The sequence below is a fragment of the Perissodus microlepis genome, chromosome 15, assembly GCF_051167445.1.
Source record: "Perissodus microlepis isolate ML-2025 ecotype Zambia chromosome 15, ASM5116744v1, whole genome shotgun sequence".
Lineage (NCBI taxonomy): Eukaryota > Metazoa > Chordata > Actinopteri > Cichliformes > Cichlidae > Perissodus > Perissodus microlepis.
The window spans coordinates 7,389,942-7,403,782 of record NC_140475.1 but is presented as its reverse complement, the minus strand read 5'-3'; the positions used below and the strand labels follow the sequence as shown (position 1 = coordinate 7,403,782).

General features: G+C 41.1%; 1 protein-coding gene across 3 annotated transcripts; it reads right to left on the bottom strand.

The window, feature by feature from the left end:
* Positions 1-889: 889 nt before the first annotated feature.
* Positions 890-13,633, bottom strand: fez2b (fasciculation and elongation protein zeta 2b). 3 transcript variants are annotated; one of them, XM_084953330.1, is made up of 11 exons: positions 13,213-13,633; positions 9,666-9,774; positions 9,347-9,463; positions 8,230-8,371; positions 6,312-6,439; positions 5,764-5,913; positions 5,466-5,546; positions 4,919-4,994; positions 4,560-4,625; positions 4,217-4,253; positions 890-3,566 (listed from the first exon to the last, which is right to left on the bottom strand). In XM_084953330.1, the coding sequence occupies exons 1-10, from the start codon at positions 13,515-13,517 to the stop codon at positions 4,243-4,245; spliced, it is 1,185 nt and encodes a 394-aa protein (XP_084809456.1). In that variant the 5' UTR covers positions 13,518-13,633; the 3' UTR covers positions 890-3,566; positions 4,217-4,242. The 3 variants fall into 3 exon arrangements, with proteins under 3 accessions (XP_084809456.1, XP_084809455.1, XP_084809457.1); XM_084953329.1 differs by lacking the exon at positions 4,217-4,253 and having other exon boundaries at positions 13,213-13,632; XM_084953331.1 differs by lacking the exons at positions 4,217-4,253; positions 5,466-5,546.
* Between the last annotated feature and the right edge of the window lie 208 nt (positions 13,634-13,841).

Below are 13,841 nucleotides of genomic sequence, written 5' to 3'. Positions count from 1 at the left end.
GGAACAACCAAGGTCTTTTGCCAAAATCTATGTTGGATTTCCTTCTTGAATGAACTGTATAATTCTAATGGCTCTCTCGTTGAGGACGTCTTTCCTTTGAGTCAGCAAAGTGCAACAGCTTGGTGAAGTCTGCAGGAAGTCTGTTTTGCATCTTGCATATTTAGGTCTGTAAAGGTATTTGTTTTGGAAATTTAAATGACAAGTTTGTTTTCTTGGAAAAAAAGTATGTAAACGTACAGAAATGTGTTTGGAGGTGTGTTTCATAAATCCACAATGTTCAGCTATTAAACTGAAACAGGTCTGTAAAATATAATTGACTTGTTTGTTAAAAAGTTTTGTTTTTTTTAAAAAGCTGAATGAACAGCCTCTATTCAATCATTTTTCACCATTTGGGAGAAAACTCCGGTCGCCCTGGAAAGAGCTGCTTGCACGTTTACATGTATTAGAGGGTCGTGATGGAGGAAAACGCTAGACTGTCTTAGTTTTATGACTTTCCCATCTATGTTTTCACAGTGATAACATTAAACTGGTAAATATGAGTCAATCATTTCAGGTGAATTTCATATTTTCCATGAAATCCAATGCATGATTCCCAGATCAGGCCTCCTCAGCCACACTTCCCGAGTTGCTCAACATCAAGCAAACAGTCATGTGAATAATTTCTACATCATATTGGAAAGTTTTTCAAACTTGACGAAAATGGTCTTCCTTGATATTCAAATACACAGTTTTGACACAGCAGTGACTTAATATGCACTAAAATAATTAGGATGGAACTTCTTACTCTGTTAGACATTTGTGCAAAGATTAGGAAATTACATTTCCTATCTGAAAGGTCAAGGTTGGACATGCACAGACCTAACCTGCAAATTGACAGGGAAAACAAGCATGAGGAGGTAACTCTAGTTTTTATTTTGAAATGGGTTGCAATGCAATGAGGGCACAAAACACTTGTACCATTACAGTCAATAATATGGTTACAAAACAAACATTTACATAATAAATTAATATATTGCAGTACCACATGAGACAGTAAACATTAAACCCCAAACTGGGGAATTATATTGCATTAAAAAAAATGAGTTATTTGTTAACTGTACAAAGATTTTCAGGCATTTACAAAGGCAGCCTCTTATTTCATTGCTTGTTGTACATATATAAATATAAATCTTTCAATTTGTAGTTGAACTGATATGTCTGCTGAGCAGGCCGGATGAGAGGCTCTGGCCTGAGACGAGATCTTTCAGTGACCTCTGTGCTGACTGCCATGTCATTATAAATCAGTGTTTTATTTACACAGATGGCATTAAAAGCTAGTTTAATTTAAGCACTTTCCTAACCAGATTATGACAAATCAATAGACACCTTTCAAGATATGATTTAAGTATTTCGCTGCCTCTGATTTTAGGACTTCTGATTACTTTCCACGAGTTAAAACTATAAAAAAAACTCTGCTTGTCCCTTTAATCTAATATCCATATGTTCCTAAACAGACAAATCATTAACCATAAGAAATGTGTTTGCAACACTAAAGTGCATGCAGCACATGCTTGGTTGCGAATGTTTTCTGAGCTGGCAAAAGTAGAAACAGGTTACATATAAATAGTCTTAACACAGCACTACAAGCTTTTGACTTCCTTTACAAAATAAATGACCCCCTATTCATTTAAGCAACCATTTGTGCAATCTTCCCCGACATTCATCATCTTCATCACTCCCCTTTCCGAGAGCGAGGCGTTCGATTATTACCCAGTAAAAGACAGACGTGTTAACCACAGCTATGCTATTATAAGAAGACCCCTACAAACAAGCAGATGCTACTGCAGCCTCTACAGATGTTACCTGCGCTACAGCTGCTGCTATGACTGCAGAGCGTACTACGTGATTCTGAGCGGGTTCAGCCGAGTGGCTGCTATGCATGAGAACATTTCTAAGATAGAAGTGCAGCAAGCTCCAAGTCTAGCTGCTAAAAGACGACTCAGGAATGTCAGCAACTTTCTGAGGATGATTTAAACTACTAACACTGATGATCGTACCTGAGAGCTAGGCTAGACCTGATCTGACAGTGTGTGGTGCACCTGTAGCGGCTGGTGTTTCGAACGTTAGCATGCCAACTTGCTGAAGACGCGGTTGGTTTTAGAGGGGCAACTCCTGCCAGTAAGTATTGCACTTCCAGAAAGACTTGGAAGAAAGCCCAGACTTTTAGTCCTAGTGCAGATCCTGAAGCCTGGGATGAAATAACCTTGGTGACATCATGTTAAAGGTTCTCCAGAGCCGCCGAAGACATTACACAGCAGTTTTGCTTCACCACACACTAATCTACTGAGACGTACTCTGTGCTACGACAGCACACGATCAGATCACTGACGAAGTAAAGTGCTACCACTAAAATTTAACCGCTAAAGATGTAAGAGATTGGTTTAAAAATGCCACAACTAATAACAGATGCTTAACTATTTACCAAATCTGACTTCATTTGAGCTACAACACCAAGCTAACATACAATCAGACAGACTGGTTGCCACTAATGCTGAACTTTAGCACATGAGGTATCTGCAGACTCGTGAAATGACACCTCGTGGGGAAGTGATGACATTGGTGGGGATGGGGAGGTTACTACTTGAGGGCTCAGAGGTCAACAGACTAGATTTACAAAATGTTTACAAAGTCCCTTATCTCACTAAAAACATCCCCTTATCCAAAAATATGCTTTACATATTTGTTCATCCAGCTACGACTTTAAGTCTTTCCACTTTTTTTTCCCTATTTAAAAAAAAAAAAAAGTTCCCCAAACTGTGCAATTTCTTTCATCATATACAAAATATTTCATCTTAACATTCAGCTAACAGCTACTATCGAGTGCAAACCCTAAAGCAACATGCAACAACATCACTACCTACAGTTTTGCATTTTTAAATTAAAGGGTTTGTTCCTTGATCCTCACCAAGCAGTTTTCAACCTTAAGATGCTGTCATGATGTGCAACCATCAACAAATGCCATTAATGCAATGGATTCCTAACAAGGAAATAACAAAACAAGACTTCATAACACGACTTGCCCGGCACTTTGAGATTCACAGATTCTGCCCGGATTCGTTTTTCCTGTCAGGCATGAACTACACGGATGCAAATTTCACCTCACACAAGCTTGATGACGTTGCACTTAGGTTAAACATTTGTTATTTTCCTGACTGTTCACAACTCAAAAGAAAAAAAAAAAAAAGAAAAAAAAAAGCCCCACACAAACCAGGAAGTGAAGTGTTCAGACTAATACTGATTACTGGCATCTATAGACAAGTTATCATGCAGTCAGAACATACATAGAGATGTAGTACTCAAGCATTAAAAAGTTAAAAGTTACATTGGAATATACGAGTCAAGGAGAGTTAAAATCCTAGGATCAACAGAGTTTAAAAAAAAAGTACCACAAGGAAAGAAAGTCTATGATGTGGAAACTGGGGGCCACTTTGTGGGTTTTTCCTGGATTACCAGAACCCTCTTCTGATGGTCCAGTGGATGGTTCTGGAAACAGGAGTGTCGCCTTTGACTTTACGTGGGACAGAGGACTGTGGAGAGAACAAGAGCAGAAACGCCCTTTACTTTATTTGCACAAAGGAGAGCTGCACATTAGGCAAAAGCAACTACAGCACAGACCCAGTGAGTGAAGAGGAAATGGTAATTACAGGTGAGAAGCACACATGAACAGGTAGCTACCACTACAAGCTCACAGTAAAGGCAAAATATGGGTGCGCTTTTGTGTTTTAGGACAGCGGTCCCCAACCTTTTTTGCGCCACGGACCGGTTTATGCCCGACAATATTTTCACGGACCGGCCTTTAAGGTGTCGCAGATAAATACAACAAAATAAAACTAGTACCGGTACCGAAAAAAAGATGATTTATTCATAACACACGTGAAAACACCCAGGAAAACCGAGTTAACGATAAAAACGATAACAAAATGACGCTGAAAACCGATAAAAACCCTGAAAAACATACATTTCACACCTGAGCCTCAACTCTCGCGGCCCGGTACCAAATGACTCACGGACCGGTACCGGTCCGAGGCCCGGGGGTTGGGGACCGCTGTTTTAGGAGGAAGTGTAGTGCAGCAAACAAGCACCACAGAAGCGAGGAGGGAGTGCGGGGACGGCTGCTGCTTCTGGGCATAGCTAAGGTCACCAATGCGCACAGAGAGAGAATTGGATCTGTGGTCACCTCTCAAACCTCAGTTTCCACTGCTCTCATACCAGAGCTACCCCCAAAGGACAACGCGGCACAGGTGAAAGACAAAGGAAGTACAGGTCAACACTGAAGGGTGGCAAGGAAAGGATTTCTCTTCTCCTTTAATTAACCTTTGTACAGTGGCCTACGTTTCTGCACTCTCAGCTTCCCTAAAAACAAAGAAGGGAACTGTGCGTTTCCCCCCTTTTATTACAAAACAGAGTGTGGGTGTCTGAATAAAGTCACCTGATTGTGAGAGAGATATAAAATTTGGACTGTTTTTTTCTCAGTTTTAGTCAAATTATAGACTTGATATTAATAAATTCTTAGTGCTTACCTTTGAGAATATAGTCTGTTAGGAGGGCAGGTACCTTCTCACTGTCATCCCTCATGGCATGGAGGACTAGAATGAAGACAGCAGCTTTTTACATTTAGAAAACAACCACACAAACTGACAGGTTAGCCCCAATCAAACAGCAACACCGGGTTTGCCTGGTAACACAATATTATTTTACTGAATGTCATTTTATCTGGGTTGGTGCAGATGAAAAGAAGTTTGTCCAACTGATAAAATTCACACAGGTTTGAATTGTAATCATCGAATGTAAATTGTTGTTTACTTCATATATGAATCCAAACATCGTCCAAATGATGATGTAACACATTTGCGTTTCTCTGATATGACTTTCGACTCACTCTTTGTGAGGATCTGGAGATCTTCTACAGACGGGGGGCCTGCTTTCTTCTCATAAGGGATCACTGTGGTCAGGTACTGCAAAGAAAATCAATTATGTCAAATACAATGACACAGCTACAAAAAGCTACCGTCACGCTTCACGCCAAAATAAAAAAAATAAAATACGACATCTGTGAGCGCCATGCAGATCACATGAACATGTGGTAAATATTTGGCTGCTGGTTGCAACCTTTCAGCAGCCGCTCAGAGAAAATGTTTACTGAAGCGAGGGAAAAAAAATAAAATAAAAATATCAGATGAATGAGACGTACATGCTGGAAAAAAGAAAAACATTTGACAAAAGACAAAGATAAGAATGACTAAAGTGAAGGAAAAAAAGAATAATTAAAAAATAAATAAGAAGAAGACAGATTAAAACGATGGCAAGCATGTGTTTGCAGCTGCACAAAAGGAAGCAAATATGGCGGCAGGACAAAAAACAAACAAACAGAAGAAGCAGAGAGTTTTATCTGCAGTGGAAGTGGAAAGAGGAAAGAGCAGGGGCACCTGTTTGTCCCCTCCTGTGTTGCCAAAAGTTTGACGGAGGCCATTTTGAATGATATTGGAGAGTCCCTCCACAGTGAGGAGCTACAAGAAGCGAGAGGAAGATAGAAGAAGCAAGAGATGAGAACGATTTGGTTTCAGTGCGAAGAGAAGGAGAGCGCCTGGCAGAACCTTTGCATGTGTGAGAATCTTTCATCACAGCACCAGACCGTTTATCAGGTTATGCATCTCTCCACATAATTTAAACACTTTCATCAAAGTCATGCATGTCTTCTTCCACGAGCGTGACCACGTGACTCACCGTGCCGGGTATGTGCGTGCTGGCTGTCCTCTGGCCGTTGGGCCCCGTCGTAGTCGTGTGCCGGATTTTCTTCTTCTTCCGCAGCAGCTCGCGGTGCTCCTTCTGTCTGTTCTGCACTTCAATGAGCAGTGAGATGAAGCTGTTCTTCACCTGGATACATGCAAAAAAACCAAAACAAAATTTTAAAAAACTTTTTAATTGTGACCACACTACCCTTTGCTATTCTCATTAAAATAATTATTAATATGCCAGAAATCTATTTTTGGATGCTTCAAAGAAAAAAACAAAACAAAAAACAGAACGGTGTGACAGAATCGTGACAATGACAAGTCAGGCTAAAAATAAAGCTGCCAGCGGTTCATAGGCTTGTAGAAAAGTGTGAGAGCTGCTGCTATAAAACAAATAGGTTATCGATTAACTGTCCTTTCACATTAGGCTTATTTACCTCAAAGTACTACAGAGCTTTTCTGACAGGCTATTATTTTTTTTGCCGCGATTTGTCATTGCCTTGCTGTGGATTTAAAAATTAATTAAATAAATCAAAGTACCTCCTTTTCATAGTCCAATTCATCTCGCAGAGCCAGAGCCTGGATCAGCTCCTCACTGTAGCGACGAATGGCCGCCTCCACTTCCTCCAGAGTCTCAGTCAGCTCCGACACGGACATCTGACGCAGCCCTGAGGACCGTGTGAACATACGAGGAAGGAGGAGAGTGAAGATGGTGTACGTGGGTTGACGGGTGTTCACAATGAACAGCAGTTTACAAAATCCGTACATTGTATCAGTTACTTCAGTGCTATTACAAGATTCACATGTGTAATAACCAGGTTACAAGCATCTGCTGTACCAGTTTAAAAGGAGACAAAGAGGCATTATTCATTTAAAGGTGCATTATGCAGCAGTGTTTGAGCAAGCTAGAGCACGAATGCTGAGAGAAAGAGACAGCGCAGCTTTAGTGAAAACAAACATGTCAATCAGAGAAGATGTTGTTATTTTTCTATTGTTTCGGTAAAGGTTAGGTTTCAACGCACAAAAAAAACAACAACAAAAAAACACGGCCACGCCTCCATACGAATATGGAGGTGTGGCCTCTTTAAACAAGGTTTCTTCCTTGTTTAATGGGAGTTTTCCTTCCCACTGTTACCAATTGATTGCTCATAGGGGGGGTCATCTGATTGTTGGAGGTCTTTCTATTATTGTGGGTTGTTAATGTTACAATTTAAAGGCACCTTGAGGCAACCATTGTTGTGATTTGGTGCTAAAACTTAACTGAATTGAATTTGAGGGTAGCGTTGCTAACTTAAGCTTCCTTGTGTCTTTTTTTTTTCTCTTATGACATGGAAATGACTCCCAGTCTTTCATTGAAAAAAATACATCTTACAACCCACTAAGACCCAGACTTAAGAAGATGAGAAGCGAGGATGCTTCTGGACGTGCCGATGGTCTGACGTACACATACAGCACTTCTAAAAGTAGCACAGATGTTGTGGAATCGATTACTCCTCATTAAGAAGCTTTGCATCCTCTGTTTTCGTGTCTCTTTCTTGAATGTCTTTCTAGGTCTTGCTGGGAAAAGTTGAGATCCAAGAAGGAGATCCAATATGGGGAAAGTCAGCACAAATGAAAGCACCGATAGAGGTGCTTTCATTTCCACGACACAGACAGAGAGCAGAGGATGAGACAGTGATGTAACCTGGTCGCAACATTTCTTTTTTTAATAGACTCCTGCCTACGCAGCCCTCATGCTGATACTGGCTGGGGGCTACACGCCCACTGCCCGAAGGTTTCAGCAAAAAAGATCCTGAAGGCCATGAAATAATACACCTCCACATAGTTCCAGAGGCTAACAAGTAATTATAGATAATGGATTTCCATGTTTTGAGTCCATACAGTGTTTGTTGGGAAAAAAACACATAATTTACACTTGAATGTTTTTAAGTCAGAAATATTTACAACCTACACGAAACCTTTTACATCTTAAACAAATTTAATGCGAGAAATGAAGAAAGAAAAGAAGGTATTTTGGCAACATCTTGTGTAGCTTTACATATTTTATCCCTTCAAATAAGAGTAAATGTTTAAATACTGCAGACAAACATTGTGACAGTCACAGTCCTAGTTTCCAGTGTTTGAAAAAACCCAAACCCACTAGAATCTGCAGTTAACAGATGCAAATACCTGAAACAAAATGGCCTTAAGGCTTTCTGTGTACAAATGCATATTCCACCCCAGTCCAGCATTAGGCAGATATACGCTTGTAATTATATAACATTTTGGGGCAACACATTTGCTGTTTGTCCGCATTTGTTACGCGTTATGTAAGAATGTTATCAGACGAGTGCATGTGCCTCACCATTTCTTCACGCACTGGACAGCGCAGACATGAGGAACGAGCACGCCACCATCAAAGCGTTTTGCCTTTAAAGCTTTATGTTGCTGCAATTTAGTGGTACACGGTGATACTCACGGTCCTCGTAGCTGGTGTTGGAGCCGGAGCGTTTCAGAGCATTAAGGTCTTGAGAGAGCATGGACAAGTCGGACTGTGAAGGACTCTCATCGTCCTCTGGGTCTGGAGACTCCTGCATCATCTCCTCTATCTCCTCAATCACCTGTACAAAAAACAACAGAGGTGGGCGGATCAATCCAAATATCAATAGTATCGATACCAACGCTGGTATTGGTATGGGGGTAGAAGCAAAATGTCTAAGTTAAGCATGTAGTCCACTAAATTGTGTTAAAAAAGAATTCATTTTGAAAATGAAAAAACATTTATCCTCACCTCCCACTACAACTAGCACCGTGATAAAGGCTTCACACATTTCCTCACAGAAAACATTATTGCTAATTCACGTAAACATAGGCTGAAATCAGAGTCCTACAGTCCCCAATTATGGGGATAAGGTGAGCGATTTCAAGAAAAAGCAGCAGAACCCAGTGTGTGTTTACATGATCAGAACGATTGGAACAACTCTTCTGATCGATATTGACATGATGATTTTTATTGTAGTGACGAAAACGTTTTTCCTACTCTGTCACGTAAAAATAACGCTGCTTTGACATCCATGCTATGGTGCCAATATCCAAATCTCTGCAGCGAAATAAAAGTGCTTCTCCTTATTCATATGAATTTGGTGCATCTCTAAGAAAAACAAACAAAATCAAAATCATAGGGCAATGCTTTCACTTTGAAATGGTGTTTTATTTCTGTGAGTTAAGACATCTTAGTACACAAATAAGCTGTTTATTCACCTTTTTGAGAGCAAAATATAAAGTCTATCACTCCATTGTACCTGCATGATGGATGCGAAACAAAAAAAACGGAGCTACAGGATAGCATGTCCTTTGAACACTATTGTCCCAAAGCCATGATTGCTAAGTGAATCTAGTGGACACACATCTTTAGCCAAATGTGACTGTGTTGAGGATTTCAGTGCATCTTTGTAAGCTGGATAGATAGACTGTGTTTTCTGTTCTTCATAAGATGCAAAATATGTCAATTCTACTGAGGCACAATTATCCACATCAAAGTTTCTTTAACATCTGCCAAAACACAACACTGCTGTGCTCAGGTGTGAATGTTTTACCTGCTCGGCTGTGAAAAGCGGCTCGTCGTTGATGCACGAGACGATGATTGAGTGCATGTCCATCTGTTCCCTCAGCTCCTCATCGTCAGACAGATCTAAAGATTGGTTATCCAACTTCTGTCGCAGGGGAAAGAAGCGAGTGCAGAGATTGAGAGACAGATAGGAAACTTGGATGAGACAACAAACAGGTGGTTAAGTAGATTGAAGGCAGAGGGTTCAAACTGATTACCGATCTGTGCACTTCACTTTTAGAAATGTATATCTACTGTGTGTTTTAAACATCGGACATGACATTGGACCGTGTTTGCCTCTGCGGTACCTCGTGTTCGGTGAGGTTGAGGGAAGGCAGGTGTAAGGAGCGAGTGTGAGATGTCTTCCAGTCCACCGGCATCACATTGCCGTAGTTATCCGTCAGAGCGTTCCACACCCTGGAGCAAAGACAAGCATCCGTGATGCAGTTAGGATTGGGTATTATGAGAAATAAAGACAAGTAGTGAGCAAAACAGAGAAGGACGGGTGAAAAGTAGTTTTATCTGTACACAGGACAGATAGCGTCCTTCTCTTTTTAGTATGACACAGCATTACTTGGCACTTTTTGTGTCCTGTTCTCTGACCACCTCCTCACCACTTCAACGTGTTCTTGCTGCTGAATCACACCGAAGCCGCTGATAAATGCAACAGCTCTAACAAACACGTCACTTGCCCAGAGTCTGCTGAAATGTGACGAACCAGTGGTTAAACTATTGGTTCTCCAGTTGTTTTCAGAATTTTTACTATTAGAGCTCTTTCTGAGTGTGTGAGCATACTGTGCAGCATTCGAGTTTGGCAGACAACTTAGCAGAGACGAACAGATGGTGGCACGGAGTCTGTTCAACACAACAAGTTACTGTTAAACACAAATCCAGCATCATGCATAAAAACATATTTGTTAACAGACTCTCAGCAGGCTCGGAGGATTCTTGTGAAATGGATAAAGGTTAGGTTCAATTATATAATTACTGCGGGAAACTACTTTCATCTAGTCCCCCATGGGGTACTTTTGCGTGTTTTTTTTTTAAACTCTAGGACAGAAAATCAAATCAGTTCAGGGTTTAAACTCAAGTGTGCATGCAGGAGGTCCATTTTTCCCCCTCCTCTTTTGGCTCTGCATGTGCGAGCACAGAGAGGATGGATGCTGTGAACCCATGTGTCACAATGGCTCTGCATTGTCATAGCCTCTTGCTCATCCTCGGAAACACAAACACACAGACACACACGGGCAAATGTTTATATAACATGCACATTTCTCCCTGAAGTGCTCATGCACAGCTTGGGAAGCGTGGGGCTGTTGGGTCGTTCTAAATAGGGCAAAGGCTGGCAAGGAACTATTTTTTGTGCCTTGAGCACTGACGCCGTCTCTGCCACGTGAGCGTGTGCCAAAACGCACCATTAGCTTCAGTTTCACCGAGTGCATTTGCATTTTAAAAACAAGCCTGGTTGTTATTTCAATTGAAATTTTCGATCAGTTTGTTTTTACCTCAGTGCTGAGGAAATTTGTCCGGATTACTTTAAGAATACATATATGCTTGCAGGGGTACAAATATATATAATTTTTTTTACCCACTTTGTTTCAAGCACACACACATTTGTCATCCCGCGGTTCGTCTCAGGCATGGTTTTGCCAGAGAACTCGTTAAGCGTCTAGGCACGTCCCGCAAAAGTGCAGTCATCCAGAAAAGACTCTCACCGAGTCTGGCACTGCTCTTTAGGCTTCACTAGGCTGCTGTCCAATTATTATGTTCCCCGCTTCCTGTTTCTTTACCTACAACAACCATAAATGTTTTCTTTCTGCTGTCATGCCAGCTTCCCCACAGAATTCCACCGATCATTAAGTGAGACAGACTGCTACTTCTTTTTGCTGTGACAAGCTCTCTGATGTGCATAACTGTCTGTGTGTTGCACTGAAGTGGAAAAAAAGAAAGAAAGGGATAAAAATCAAAACTGGGTGCTCAAGCAGAGTTTTGTATAATTCTACGCACAATCCTCTGGACCCTCTGTCTGTGTCAAAAACTGTTAGAAAAGGTTTATGGAGGCTTTTGAATCTTAGGAAAGTTGTTCTGAATGGGTCACACATCCACCACCGTTTCCTGAGAAAAAGCAGACTCTGATGCCTCTAATTATAAGGAGGGAGACCTGTACAACCTGCAAATCCAATTTTAAAACTTCTTAGTGGGTACGTCTCACTCCAAGTAACTTTTGGACAAGTTGCTCACAAGGGTACGGCAACCTTTACAGCCTTAACTGTGTGCTACTATTTTGTGTGTCTAAAAAAGACACGATAAGTACACTTATGTTATCAATTTATCCTGTGTTCCGCTATAATTCCTCTATAAAAGCAGAAATCCATGGCTAACCTCTGTTCTGTTCATGTCAGCAGTAGGAAAGCTTCCCCGCATCGTGTGCTTGCATCTTACAGTGCCACAGTGTTGAAATATTAGTTACAAAAGGGAGGAGGAGAGTGACTCATGCAGTCAAGACAGCTTAGTAGTTAAAGTGACAACTACACTGGCTGCAGGGCTGATGTGACTTGCCGCTTTGAATTAATAGCAGGTTTTCATGTAAATGTGTGTGTGCCTGTGAGATACAACATAAACTAAGTGCCTCCATGTGGAATTTATAATAAATAAATAAATAAATAGAAAACATTTTAGTGATAAAAACCACCGAGTGACCTTGACATCACCCACTTGGATTCCTGGACACCCATTTTGAATCCTCCTATAAAGTTTACAATTCTGGAACCATCAGTGACAATCTAGGGATATTAAGCACACCCAAACAGCAATCGTCAAACACAAGACAGATGCTCCAGAATCATGTGGCTTATGCATAAGCTATTTCAGCCTAAACAGAACCATAACTTATACAAGACAATACAAGAAGATATCTATCCAGCAAATGAGGGAAATATTTACTCAGGTACAAAAAGTACTGCAGTTAGAAGTGGGATGGTTTTTCCTGTCTTTCTGTCTGCTCCCATTAGAAAGAATGCAGGCTTAAGGCAATCAACTGGACGTTTCACACCTGGCTATGTAGAGTCCACGGTGAGGCCAGATGTTGAAGTCAATAGAAGGGTTTGATAAATTCTTATTTCATACCCAGTTATTTCATTTACCATGACATTTTGTGGATTTTATTTCTTTTTGTTACCCATCCCACTGTTTTTAAAGATTAATCTAGTGCAAGGTGCATGTGGCAAAGCAGATAATATATAATAAATAAATACTGATAAGCCACCATAAGTGAAGGAGGCTGACATCAGGGTAGCAATAAAATCTATGAATACATGTCTCTGTATCCAGAAAGAGGAAACATCATGAAAGCCAAAAGCAGAAACTCTTTTGTGTCGTGTGAGAAAGGCAATTTGAAAACAGGAGGAGACAGAGCATTTGCACAGGGGTCAACAACTATTCAGTTATTCCCAAATGTACAATTTAAGGATCACTAGTTTTATGGCCAACATCAAGCATGAAAACCAGCACTGTTAACGTGGCATCAACACGTCCTCCACACATAAATAGCTCTTGATTCCTTCTTTAGATAGCAAAAATTCTGTTTATTTTTTGTATTTGTTGCTTGTAAAATGCTATTCCTTCTTAAAGACCAACTTAACGAGTCAAGCTGTGGCAGATAATGGGTTTAACACGTTCAGTTATGTGTTATCGTAAGTGTATTCTGGCTAAATATTGCATAGCACTGATTGAAGCTAGCTAAGATTCCCACAGTGCCAATGTAAGGTTAGCCTGGAGAGGCTAAAGTGGTTAGCTAGCCGGGAGATTAAAAGTTAGCGCTAAGAAAACTGGCAATAAAAAAGAAATCACACTCACTCGTCGTCTTTCAAGTAATTATCCTCGGTGATAGGTTTAATGGGAGCTATGTTTTCCGTCGTGGTGTTGTAGTTTCGGAAACACACTGTGAGCTTCTCGTCGAAGTCGTGGACAAGGTCCTCCATCGACTTGAAGCTGCAGATCTCCCCAGAGAAACTGTTGTCCAGATCCGAGAAATCGTCTAGGCCCGACGAATCGCCCACGTTTGAGTTCAGCTTGTCTAGTGGGTCGACCGCGTCCGAGGACGGCTTGAATTCGTTAAAGTCCTGCCAGTCCTCATCAAAGTGGGCTAACGGCGCCGCCATGACTGCCGTGGATTCTCGGTTCAGTTTGAACCGTCGATGTTCTCTCTGCTTTCGGCTGACTCTCGACCAGACTGCGAGAAGGAGACACAGAGGAGAAGCGGGGTGGGCGGGCCGAGCCGCGTGACAATCAGCGGCGACGCCCCTCCCCTTTTCCATGGAGCAAAACAAACACGGCAGGTGTCGTGCCAAAAAGTGATCCATGTGTCGAAAAATTAGGTTTCCGGTGTTTCTGTGTTGTTTTCTTGAGTTATATCTTGTTTGTATGTACTGTTACCCTGTGGTTTTAAATACCGTCAGCTTTTAGGCTGAGAACTACCACATAAG

Bases quoted from the DNA above. Each gene is read 5' to 3' on its own strand.
- fez2b (XM_084953329.1), bottom strand. From the start codon at position 13,517: ATGGCGGCGCCGTTAGCCCACTTTGATGAGGACTGGCAGGACTTTAAC. The intron at 8,372-9,346 runs GTAAAACATTCA...TTTTTTGTACAG, and splicing joins CGCTTTTCACAGCCGAGCAG to GTGATTGAGGAGATAGAGGA. The intron at 4,626-4,918 runs GTGAGTCGAAAG...TCTTCATTCTAG, and splicing joins TCTCCAGATCCTCACAAAGA to TCCTCCATGCCATGAGGGAT.